Source organism: Grus americana, chromosome 2, assembly GCF_028858705.1.
Source record: "Grus americana isolate bGruAme1 chromosome 2, bGruAme1.mat, whole genome shotgun sequence".
Taxonomy (NCBI): Eukaryota; Metazoa; Chordata; class Aves; order Gruiformes; family Gruidae; genus Grus; species Grus americana.
In genome coordinates, this window is record NC_072853.1 from 52,243,512 (window position 1) to 52,256,878 (window position 13,367).

At 38.4% G+C, this 13,367-nt stretch overlaps 1 protein-coding gene across 4 annotated transcripts in view; it reads right to left on the reverse strand.

Annotated features, from left to right (window-relative positions):
• MIB1 (MIB E3 ubiquitin protein ligase 1) overlaps positions 1 to 13,367 on the reverse strand; it is a 90,919-nt gene that overhangs the window by 25,062 nt on the left and 52,490 nt on the right. For all 4 annotated transcript variants that reach the window (XM_054815297.1, XM_054815296.1, XM_054815300.1 and 1 more), the window contains exons 13-14: positions 2,586 to 2,718; positions 2,117 to 2,203 (exon numbers count right to left, since the gene is read on the reverse strand). In XM_054815297.1, the coding sequence (XP_054671272.1) occupies positions 2,117 to 2,203; positions 2,586 to 2,718 (220 nt within the window). The remainder of the gene's footprint in view (positions 1 to 2,116; positions 2,204 to 2,585; positions 2,719 to 13,367) is intronic.

A 13,367-nucleotide genomic window follows, 5' to 3' on the forward strand; every position in this document is an offset into this window, starting at 1 on the left:
CTGAAGGAGGGTCGATTTAGATTAGATGTTAGAAAGAAATTCTTTACTGTTAGAGTGGTGAGGCACTGGAAGAGGTTGCCCAGAGAGGTTGTGGATGCCCCCTCCCTGGAAGTGTTTAAGACCAGGTTGGATGGGGCTTTGGGCAACGTGGTCTAGTGGAGGATGTCCCTGCCCATAGCAGGGGGGTTGGAACTAGATGATCTTTAAGGTCCCTTCCAACTCAAACCATTCTGTGATTCTACGATTCTATGATTCTTCAGAACCCACATGCCTGCAAGGAATCAAAGAATCTCAAACTCTAGAAAAAGACTAAAAAGAAAAATTCCTTAAAAGGAATTCAGAACTTAATTTTCAAGGAAATACCTGCCTGTAATTGACTGCATCTTACCACGTTCCCCAATCTTTTCTTCCACAAATGAAACCAAGAAAACCAGCTAATAGTTGCAACAGTCTTCTCCCAACTTCTTACACTCTCTAAATGGACTTACCCTGGCCCAATTTTTCTCTCTCATATTTATATCTTGTGCCTGCCACTAGCTATTTACTGCTTAAGAGTTTCTCCTGGAAGAAAATCTCTAAGAGAACTCTTTTCAGAGCAACCTGGAATCCTTGGCTACCATGGAAATTCAAAGCCTTTGTAGAAGTTCAAAAAAAAGAAAAGTTAAAAAAAAAAAAAAGGCAAACCACCAGCCTTTGTCATGGCAGCAGGATTTTTAAAAGAACCCTGTTACCTTTGACCACTATTCCACAGATGCCTGAGGGTACAACCCAGCCCTGGAAGGTACCCAATAGGAATTAATTTTGAAATACAGAGCCAACATGTTCTTTGCATGGCTGCATGAGTTATTTTAGGCCTTCTCAAAGTTAATCCAACTCTGAAGTATGGATACTCTACAGGGTCATTCACTTAAACATTCTCAGATATAAGCACGTCAGTCCAATACACATACTAGTCCTTCTACATGCCTACCTTCCTGCTCATCTGCTACATAAGTATTGTATTCTCAGGTACTGTGTCAGTTCCAGAAGGCCACAAGAGCTCACCAAATATAGCTGCCGAATAGCTTGCAGGATGCAAGTGACACTGACTCTAGGAAACCATTCTTTTGGTAGCAAGCAGTTCCAGATATAGGGTCATATCACATGTTTCACTGTAACGGGATCACATCCATCAACCCTTGCAGACAGAGAAACCTTACGGTAAAAATAATGCTAAAAAGAACCGCAGATATAGGGCTGCATAGGAGGGACAATTCTCTGTAGGTCTGAACAAGAGACAGTTTTTAATATAAGATGACTCTCACTCTACAAAGAGAAATTTAAAAAATGTACACGTAGGGCTAAGGCCAGGTTGATGTATTCACTCATAGGAAACATCTCCTACAGCAGTGAGTGCTCCCTTGGAGCCTCAACAGCCCACACTAGCAATCCAAACACTAAGTCACAGAGGTCCCGTATGGACAGTGCACACAGGCCAGAATGGGCAAGCTATGCCAGACACTCGTTTCCTGTGCCAGTAACAAAGTTTTGTTAAATTGAAGTATTAACTTCTGCAACCGTGCGAACAAAAAACCAGAAATAGCATTACTTTCACCAGTAAGATACTTCTGTTACTGCTTATGGCTCTCGCAAGCTAAGAACAGGGAAAGTTATGCACTCAGAAGACTGAAAAGTAGTTAAACTTGTAAAAAGATGTTTCACTTAGGTACAATTTGCAAAACCTATGAGCAAGAATAATTACTCATACAGCAAGAGACATCAAAAATGCTATTTGAAGTTCCCATTACAGGACCACAAGACTCAGACAAATATCAGAGGAACACATTCTCCCTTACTCAACAAGGAAGGATGCTGGAATTGGCAACTGCATAGAGGAAACCATAATGTACATGTACAAAAATTCAGCATTCCTGAAATGTCCTTCATATTGCTGATTGACCTTCTATGCAAGTTGGCAGGTTTCTGAATTGATCAAAATTAATCATACAAACATTCAATGGCTACATGTTGTTAAATCATTTTTTAAATATTCATGAAGTACCCACTTCTTAACAGCTACAATCAGCTTGAGTCTAATACCATTAACCATATGGCTTACTGCAAATAAGATACTTACCCTAACAATTTGTGTATGCTGTCGTTCAACGGCAAGGTGCAGAGCAGTTTGCTGGTTAACATTCTGGATATCCAGGTTAGCATTGCCCTGAAAGATATTCAAAGCATTAGAGCATTATCATCCCAGCAATCCATCTAGAGGCAAGGCAGTCCATTAGGGCACTGAATATGACCCTGAATATCATTCCTAGCTTGGAGATTTGAGAGCAGAAGTGATTACATACTTTAATTATTCACTGTACAGATGCTCATCTGTTGAATCAAACTAGGTATCAATTTTTTCAGTCCCTCTGCACCGTTAGGCCACTGTAATGATCTCAAAGGCAAGTTTGACCTTTAGAGCTCACCACGTGTCCTCCCTGCTCCACTGCTTCTGCATTGCGATTGCAGGCGTAAAGCAGCAAACTATTTTCACATCAGATGGTTAACTGAAGTGTGACATTTAAATCCTCCTGAGAAAAGAGTCCTACCTGATGCACCAAAAGTTCAGCCACTTCCACATGATTATTGAGAGCTGCCAGATGCAAGGCAGTGTAACCATCATCTTTTTTCTCGTCAACAATCCACGGTCGTGGTAACTTAGACAACAATACACGCATTGCACTGAAATAAACATGCAGAGATGGTATAAATGCATGTATAATGTATTTGTTGAATGACAACAGGACAACAGTAAAACAATATTCATTCTCAGAACTACAAAGCAGTAGTAGCTAAAATAACATTAGTATTTTTTCCAAGCAGAGAAAGTGGGTGAAAAACTATATTGACTGTTCCAAAGCATAGTAATTTCCATGTTCAGTTCCTTCTAATTCAAGCATGCAAACAAACCACACAATATCCAAAACAGAGTGCAGGAATCAGATTTTTTCAGAAGAATGGTATCTAGCAGTAAAAATTACCTTAAAAAAAAGTATTCACACAAATTCTGAAACACAGATGACCGTATAGTTCTCCTTCAAAATCTTTATAGTATCCTTTACTTAATTATTTAATGAGCTAGTTCCACTACATTAGATTTCTTTAAAATCATCGCTTTGTAAACTGATGTCACAGAATAACAGTTAAGACTTTCAATTTCTGAGATAAAACTAGAGTAAGATCTCTTAGGCACAGATAAAATAAATGCTGAAACTGTAAAGTGAGTATTAGTGGAATATTTTTGTAACAGATAGTGGCTGAGTATAACATACCATGGCAGTGTCTAGTACTCCACCCCACTTCTGTATGTGCTTACCAAGATGCCTACTCAAGGAAGGGGGTTGTTATCTTACACCTCAAATTAAAGGGTAGGGAAAAGCAACTCGACTACTAGAGTGTTAAAGCAGACTAAAATCCATGAAGTCCAAAGACTGCAGTGTTAAGGGTATTAATAAGACAACGCTAGATAAACAAATTGCTCGATCTTGTATTCTCTCAGAAATACACTTTTCTTAAGTGAAGACACGCAAGCTTAGCTTTTGCAATAGGTAGGTAACCAAACAATTCCCTTTTTGTCTTATCTTTATAAACAGCACATGCAGCTCCCTTACGACAGTTCAGAGACAAACAGAAAACCAGAAACTGCTATAGACTTGTGCCAGGAAACCTCTTCTGTCATCCAATCTTTCCCTACCGCTGGAGCAACATGCTATTTAGAGGAGAAACAAAATTCAAACTTTAAAATCCAAGTAATAGCAGCTAATGCAAGTGGAATCACTCAGTCACAGAATGTCTTGCAAGGCAGATACTATAATTGAATCAAACAGTTCTTCATTAGCCACCTGATACTGAAAACGTGGGATCTCAACAAGCCTCAGAAATATTCTCATAAAATAAGCCTCTTGGCTTTTACTTAAAAATATTCTCAACAGATAGCAATAAGGTGGCTGCACTGTCAAGTCATAACTGAGCTCCTAATTAAATCAAATAATGTTACCTTGAACATCCACACTGCGTAAGTGCTACTCATTCCTAAGCTCTCTTTTAGAGTAAGCCAACAAGTTTCCCATAAAACAAAGAAAAAGCTACGGTTCTGGGGATAGCCCACTTCAGTGAGCCCTCCTGAAAAGCTGAAGTAAGAGTCCACGAGGTAGACTACCGTACCAGTAGGAAGTACGCTCCTTCCTACACACTGCTTGGACATGATCCTAACAGACCCTGACTTCTTAAGCATCTCCGTGTTATCCTGAGTACGCAACATAAATCCTGTTTCACACTCTGAGTACAGCATCCTGGCAGTTGCAGGGTAACAGTCACCTTCCCCCCCCCCCCCCCCGCCCCCGATTCAGAGTGTCTGAAGGAACCACAACTAAGTAGCTGCACCTTCAGGCTGCAGGATCACACAGGCCCACGGGAGACCCATGACCAATTGCTATGCAGAGCATTGACAGCCAGGCTGCTCTGGAGGTTCGTCCTCCACAGAGCGGACACAAGCGCTTGGCCAGGAACCAAATGCATTTCGCAGTCTGTAGGTTATCTCAGTCTTTTTAGATTCCATCATAATCACAGCTTTCTTGAGGTAAGCAAATAAAGCCGGTCTACTTTCTACACTGGCTTCTTACAGGGTATCATGTCATGTAAGCTCTTTATCTTCACCTGCCAGGCTCAGTGCTTCTAAAGACCCCATAAAGCTCTGAAGTATCTACTGTGGATCATCTAAAAAGCACAACAAAAATTACCTGAAACTTCCTTATGACTGACAGCAGTACGACCACTGTGAGTGACTAGTAAAAGGTGGGGCAACAATGACCTAAGAAAAACCCCCAGATCAAGACTTTTTTTTTGCAACTACAACTTGAGGAACACTATGGGAAGGTACCAACACTCAAATGTGCGTTTCTCTAAATATAGTCAGTTTGTCTCCAAAGTACCTCTAGTCACTAAACAAGGAGTCATCCTGACCAACTCAGATGATATTTTATATCCTTTTCTTCAGTAAGGAAATAAACTGCCAACTCCATAGATACATAAAATAAAATTTAAGGTACATTTACACACTTTAACAGATGCATCGAGAAGTGAATATACTTCACAAACGTTGTTGCCATCTCTTTAACCTCTCATCTTTGAAAGAAAAGAAATTAATTGAATTAATATTTTGTATGCTATGAAATAATTCACTCATCCTAATATTTGCTAGTGTGCTAGCCTTACCAGATCCTCTTTCAAATCTTCTCATGTTTAGTTTGTTGTCAAATACCAGGAAGATTTTAATCTGAGGTTCAAACGTAAAATATTTGGGTGCTAAGACCGCATCTTGCTTTCATATAAATGAGATGCCTGCTACATTTTTAGATGATTTTAAAATGCATTGGTCCTACTGAAAAAAACCAAACCAGAAGGACCAACAATACAAACAAATAGTTTCTATTTGTAATAGATTTTTATCTTAATTTTCACAGCAAAGTATCAGAGGGCCAGTAACTATTCCTCAGTTGCTTTTGGCTATGCAAGTTAGAGACCTTCTCTCTCTCTCTCCCAGACTGTGCTAAATTACTGGGCAGCACAATGGAAAGACAGTTTTGTGGACATGACACTTTAAAATTCTGGAAGATATTAATATGCTACAAATGGCAAATTCTTTTAAGACGCTCAGTGGCTGCATCCTCCTTCTCATTGGCTGAGAAGTAGTTTCTTTCAGTGCATAAGATCCTGTTCCTTCACACTGCAGCTTTCCTTCCTACAGCTATTCTGTTTTACAGGGTTTTCTAGAGCTGCTGCCAAAATTTTGACAACTCAGCTAAGTGGCTACCATTCAGAACAGTACTCACTGGAACAGTCATATTAGTGAGTTAATGTCACACACCAATTACACAGTAATTCTTGATTCACTTTTCCACACAAAGTATTAAAGAAGAAGCCGAGTTGTACTGCTCCATTTTCAGGACCACAATACAGATGCGGTGCTGAAAACTTGCTTTCGTCTTGTATACGTTAAAACCGACCACAGACTACTTTCTCTGCAACTGTATAGAAAAGAGTAAGAAATCAGCATATCTAACAGTAACCACGACCATGAAATCGGCTGAAGAAAACTCTTCAGACCATCATCTTCAGTGTATTCAACTGTACAGATTACAGGGCTAATTGAGTACCTTCAAATATTATTGATAAAATGCTTAAAAGCCTTATGAAAACACTGAAATTATGTCATCACTATGCTATTTAAAGATTATTACTAAAGCATTATTAATGAAAAAAATTTGTAACAAGTAAGCTTTGGGATTCGTTGGTCTGCAGTGTTTTCTGATTAGCAGGAAGCTGATAAAGATTTTTGGCCTTTTTCAGTTGGATGATCTTTTGCAAGTTCTTTAGCCTTACATTTTCTAGATGGGACAACAAAAGAAAAACTTCGGTGAAAATGTTTGAGGAAATTATCTGTAAAGCTTTGAGGGGGCGAGAAAACTAGGTTCATATTTCATAGGAACTAAACACCTGCTCAGTGAAAAAGGTAACAAGAAAACACATGTGCATACAGGGGGCTAAGATCAAGGTATCTGTTGCTTTCCCAGGCCCAGCTGTTGGGGCTACAGTGATTTATAAAGCCCACCATAATTCACATAATTCATCCCCATAAAACGACAGTCCAGGCTCTAAAAGTGATTTGGTAGAACACACATTTATACTGTGTTACATTTAATTTCATATCGAGAAGAATAACAGCAAATGCTACTGCTGAATGCACCTTTAATTTTACCTTGCCACACATGTTTTTTGGGGTTTTTTTAATTCAGGTTTTTAGAGAGTCTGGAACCATGGCTGAACACATATGATGTATTTAAATTATAAGTAATACCAGAATGCAAACTCAACAGCATGAATTTTATATTTGCAATAGAAAATGCATCACAGATCCGAACAATACATTATTTTGTTTTTAACTACATAGAGCAGTTGTTTCAACACCAGTTACCAACATCAGACAAAACACATAATCATTGTTATGACCAAAAATTTTAACATATGGTCTATTATTATCAACCTACATATAAAATCTCCTTCCTTATGCAGTATTTTACTCATAGAACTTTTACAGATGCTCATCAGCATTACCTAAGAATGCCGCATACAATAATGGATTGATTTGAAAAATCTACAAGTACTTGTAGCAAGATGAAACTAGCACCTCATTGTATAGAAAAGATTCCAGATTTAGTATTCTTAACTGCAAAGGCATCCTTCCACCCTATTTAAAAATATGTATCAAGAAAAACTAGAGAAGGTTCTCTGCTACCAACTGCAATTTGACTGCAGAATGATTTAAATGGGGAAGGTTGAGGGTTTGTGGGATGGTGGTTTTATTTGTTTGGCCTTTTGGAGTTTATTGGGATTTTTTTTAAAGAACAGATACTTAGGCATACCAAAAAAAAAACCAATAGAGAGGATTTTCACAATCAGCATAAGCACATTTAACTTCAATGGCTACTGAAATACACAATCCCACTTCTCCTGCATTATGTTGGCTCTACAGACATGTCATTGCCTAGTGAGTGAAGAAACCTGCCAGACTCTCGATTTGGCAAGTTTTGCTTTCAGAGAGATCAATGAGATTATTCAACTTACCCTGTGACTTCATGATCACTAGAAGCAATAGGAATAAGGGAATGATGAAGCTAGAGTTGCAGGGAGGGCAGACTGCCCTGTCTAGAAGCAAAGTCTTAGATCAGCATAAACTTATCAGGAATCATATCTCTAGGGGTTGAAATGATTCAGTGTACTTTGTACTACAAGTTTCTCTACTACTCTGCCACTCTCCTCCCTCAGGTCAGCTTTCCACTGTCTCAGTGTGACATGGTTTCATAATATAAGATATTTTACAGCAATCCTGGCTTAAAGTATTCCCCCAACACACACACAGCCTCTTCTCCACTTATTCCCACCCCTTGTTCAGCTAAACCTGTTCATCCCTTTCCTGTTACATCCTCCAACAGTTGAAGGAACAGATCAGATTTAAAGACAGTTCCCAGTGCAAAGTTTTCTTTTAAGGCTATGTAGTCTGACGTGCATTTTACAATCCATAGAAGCAAGACTACTTTTTACTAATCCCATTCTTGTCCTCTGACTACCACCTCTGCTCAAAAAAAAAAAAACCCCAAAAAAGTGCTCCCAACAGCGCATCTAAAAAGTCACCCCTTTTTGCAGGATTATTTCTCATCCAGAATAGTACTCTGAGCCTGTGAAGCCAAAGAAATATTTGTACCAACATAGTGCAAGAAGTAACACAGGAGCAGGACAGTGCTATTTTTGGCAACGATAGGATCTTAAGTGCACGTCAGCACACAACTTCAAGCCAAATCAGTTCCCTGATCTGGTTCACACCACACTCACTGTGCAGCACAGGGAGTTACACTGCAAGAACGAAGAAGGAAGCATCCCTCAGGAACAAGTAACAAAGAACAGATTAATACCTTAGACTGGTATTACGGAGCACTCTATATCATAAAATCAGTTTAATATTTCATAACTGATAGATGGCTCACCATAAGTTTAAGCAAGCAGGCTGTTTCCTTCTTTTTGCCTTTCTGTATTTTCAAGTATCTCTTGGTATATGAAAAGTTGATTTCACTATACATGAAACTAAACAAACAGCGAGGTATATAACTTTACAGAGAATTCACAAAAATGTATTCTGTATCAGCCTCGATCTTATAACAATTTTGTCTTCAGTATATGATTATAAAATTGAAGAGAAATGAAAAAATGTGACTTTTACCAGAAAACTACACTGCAACAGAAGTCAATGGGGTAAGCAGCTACCAAGCACAGGACAAAGTCAGCACAGAAAGAAAAAGCAAGGAAAGTATAAATCCAAGCTGGTTGTCCATTTAGGACTTTGCAATTCACTCTCTACCCTACAGTACTAACTTTAATATATTAGTAACTACTAATTACATCACTATTCATTGAGATATTTTCAATTAATAAGTTTGTTTAATTTTAGACTGAGAGATTTTCAGCTTTTTCACTCTTCTTGCTTCTAAGCAATATAAAGAATTTTGTCTGGAAAAGTATAGAGGAAGTCTTTAAGTATTTGGGTTCCTGACCGTTGCATTTAAATGGCTAAATTTCAGTTACTTTATTCTTTTCTGAAGAAAACATTGCATAGACTCCCTATGAAAATCCCTCTTTTCATATTTTGAATGTGTCATTATTGGTCTTGTTATAGGCCAATATTGTACACATGAAAGTCAGATTAATGGACTGAGCTGTTCACTTGGTTTTTTTTTATTCTTTTCTTCTACAACATTTGAGTTTTTTCAAAGAACAGTAGCACTTAATTTACACAGGCATTTATTTTTTAAAAGTAATTTTATACCTAAGCATTATAAGCAATACACTATGGAATTATTAAACATGCTAATATAGAATTATATGAATTTACTAATGAATCTGTTTTTCAAATAATTGAATGATTTGAATATGTAAATGTGGGGCCACAAATCAATACCAACTTCTTTTTTATAAAATAACAGTATGATTTGCAGTTGAAAACTTGAAAGTAGATGTACACAAGGCCGCTTAGACCTCAGGTTAAACAGCATGTTGTTACTCATGGCATTTTTCACTGACCAAGAAAACCAGGTTACACAATCTGCTGTGGCAGCACAGGATATTTATTGTTCTGTATCTGCATGAAGTCCTTGCCTTGCTACTAGCAGGGTTGCCTTTTCCTTTTTTCCCTTCTCTCTCCTTCCCCCCTCCCTCCCCTCCCAACGTTTCTAAGTATAGTGACAACCTCATCAGGGTTTACTAGTAGCGGCGCAAGCTCAGTGAAAACCTGGGAAATCTAACTGGAAACACAAGAGAGTGCTTTATTTGGCAGTGCTAAAAAAACCTGGGGACAAATGGCTCAGGGGCGGTGGAAGTGCAGGCTGCACAATCAATAGGCAGAGCACGGGATAGAAGCTCCCTTCGCTGCCGGATCGACAATCGACAGCTGAGAGACTATTTTTTGCAATGGTTGACTAAATATGGTCAGGGAAGAGAGAGGCACAAGAGAGCCTGTTTGCCTGGGAGTGCATGTTTCAAATGCTTAGCTGCCTATAAAGCCGTAACAGTTTTGCTCGTGCCCTCTGAGTGGGAAATACGGTTAGTGTCTTCTGTAGTGTGCGTGCGGGAGCCCTGACCTCGCTAGCAGACTTGACCTCTGAAGATGGAAAGTAGCTTCAACACAGACCTGCCTACAGTTAAGCCTGGAAACATAACCTCAAGCAAGAAAAGATGCAGTGCAATATCTAAGGAACTAGAAGAAACCAATATTTGCCGGGGGAGGGGGGAGATGATCGCGCTTTTTTTGTGTGCTTTTTTTTTTTGGGAAGCGACTCCAACTTTTGGGGGATCGGTTTGTTTTTTTGTTGGGTGTTTTTTTTTTTCTTTTTGCCTGTGATGATTTTCATCTGACAGTGGGCTAAGTTCACCTTCCCTTGGCTTCCTAGCATCTATCCTTGGAGTCTTAACTCTCAGTCCAGCAGACATAAGGTATAATTTCTATACAACATCATCCATATTTTAGCATTCCAAGAAAGGCAGCAGGTGCCAATTAGGCACTGGTCTTCATGCTTTTTTTTTTTTTCTTTTTAAGTTTTATCTATTTAAGGTGGTGAGGTACTGTATGCACCGACATTCGCCCCCCCTTGCCTCCCCCTCCCATGTAATGAAGAGCTGATTCAGCGAATAGAGTGAGAGCACTCAGGATGAGATGGCTGCTGCTGATGTGTCTCTAGGTCATTACCTCTCTTCCAACTGCAAATGCTGCATGATACTAAGCTTACAGGTAATAGAACATCAGGAGACCTGCATTATTCTGCACGTTTAAAGGATGCCTATGACTTTCTGCATGTGTAACTTATTTACTAGAATGTTTTTTTTTATTGTTGTATTTATCCCTCTACTCTGGGAACAGCTTAATTTTGAGTGTGTTAAAGTACCAAACATTTGTAGTGTAAAGAGCAGGTTGAAAGCAAACAACATTAGTCCAAATTTCATAGCAAAAAAAACCAAAAACCCAAGTTGCTTGGTAGGCAGAATTCTTTTTAAAGAAGATAAACTCAAAAATTGCAATGCCATTAACTGATTGTTCATTTCAGTGAAATATATTCTCATCTTCCTATGCATAACTAAAAAAAATTACCAACTTTAAAAAGAAAATCTAATAAACAGTGTGGTAGTGCAATGCTGAGTTCTCAAGTACGTCTAAGAAAAAATTTCAAGGTGCTTTATCTCAGATGTACATGAAAACAACCTACTTAAAAACTAGAATGTGACTGCTGTGATTCTAATGCTGCATTGCCGTTTCTCCTTGTAGTACTGTGCTAGCTAGTGCTACACTCTGATTTGCTCTCTATCAGCTGCACTAGGTTTTTGTCATGAGCTGCAGAAATTCTTACTTCCTCTACTCTCAGCTTTCCTTGCAACTATTATATTTACTAATTGTTAAGCTTATTTCAAATTTACCTTATAATACTGTAAAGATAAAGATTACTGTAACCTCAAATCAACTCCTGAAATGCAAATTAAGTGACCATAAGCTATATCTGTCAGCCCCTCAGAAGTCAAGCCCATACTGTACATCAAATATTTAACTACTATTCCAAACCAAGGTGCACAGAGTCTGAGGAAACAGGGTTAAACTTGGGATTTGTTTCTTTAAGGGTTTGTTGGGATTTTTTTAGTTGTCAAACGTTTCAGGTGTGGACAAGATTTTGACTGAAGCAGGTGAGTGTCAACTTTAAAAAATGAGAAAAGCTGCTTGCAGAAGTGTCAAATAGGTATTAGCTTTCACATGTGACCTTTGGCCTAACAATCCAAATCCTGTCACAGCAGTAAGAGGTTGTTTTCTTAATTCAATATAATCTTTACAATAAGCAGGATCGCCTGTGGCATGTGCTGTTTTTTAAATTTTTTTAAACCATTCTGATCTACAGCAGAAATAAGTATAATCCTGCAAAGAGTTTGCAGAATACTGCATGGGATACAAAAAGCATGGAAGTGGGACAGGGGAGGGTAGGAAAAAAAGTTTATAAGTGCTGTATTAGACAAGTCTATACTTCCCTTCAGGACACTAGATGCAAACTGTATACCAGCGTGGAAATCTGCTAGAAGACCTGGAGGAAGCTGAAGTTTTTACAGTGGAATACAACTACGAATTCCAGAAAACACATTGGAAAGTTACCAGCAATACAACTCTCCACTCAAATGTGGTCACTCAGAATGAACAGCAAGAGGCTGCAAAAGTCTGGAAAAGCACTTCTAATGTCCATGCCATTCCAGCACAATGAACTATAACCGGCTTTAAGCCACTGTGCAGGTAAATTGCATTGCAAAGTTCAGTTAGAATAATATGCTTATTTTCTACCATCAGTTAATCATAATACTGTTCTTCCAAGGAATTGTCAGCCTGAGTTTTACCTAATGACAGCAATGGAAAGCAGCAAAATACTTTGCAGGTTCATCTGACAGGTAGTCGGGCAACTCTATGTGTACCTGCTCAGAGTACATACTTCTTTATGTACCCATATGAACATACAATGCTATGGAATGTAAAGAAGTATGTATTTTTGGCAGGCACAGAACGACCAGTAAGAGGAAACTAAACAGCTGTTGGAAGAAACAGGTTTCCCTCTTGTTTGAATGACATTCATGTGACAAATTAACTTGCTAAGGGTCAGCTGGTATTGCCAAAATAACCCGTACTTGTTAGTAACAAATCACAAAACATTAAATTAAATGACTATAAAAGTGGGCAGAAAAAATTGTTCACAGCTGATAAGCAGAACATTAGTTGTAAATAAAGAATTCAAAACAAGGCTGGAAATGAACCCTTGAAATGCACTGATTAAGATTGCAGCGTAGCTGCAAAATTTATCATCACCAGTACCCCTCACTCAATAGATCCTAAACTAATCTTAAAAGCCCGATTATCAAAAGGTATCTCATTAAAAACAAGCCATCATTTTATTAATCACAGCCAGTTCCGTGTACTTCAGATGGCAGTATTTAAATTTACAGCTACCATAGAATTTAACCTACAGGTTGCAACTAGGACACAAGTAGAAACAGCTAAAAAATTAAGACTGATTTAGAGAAAAGGATAGCCAAATAATTGAGTATATAATTTCTGTAATTTAATATATGAGACTTAAATTAGAATTTTCTCCAAATCAGCACTTACTATGCTCACTGAGCTCTTCGATACAAAGTGCAGTGTCAGGTTTATGAGTAGAAAGTGACAATACAGAGATTTCTAGGCCACAGTCGCTAGTCAGCAGATT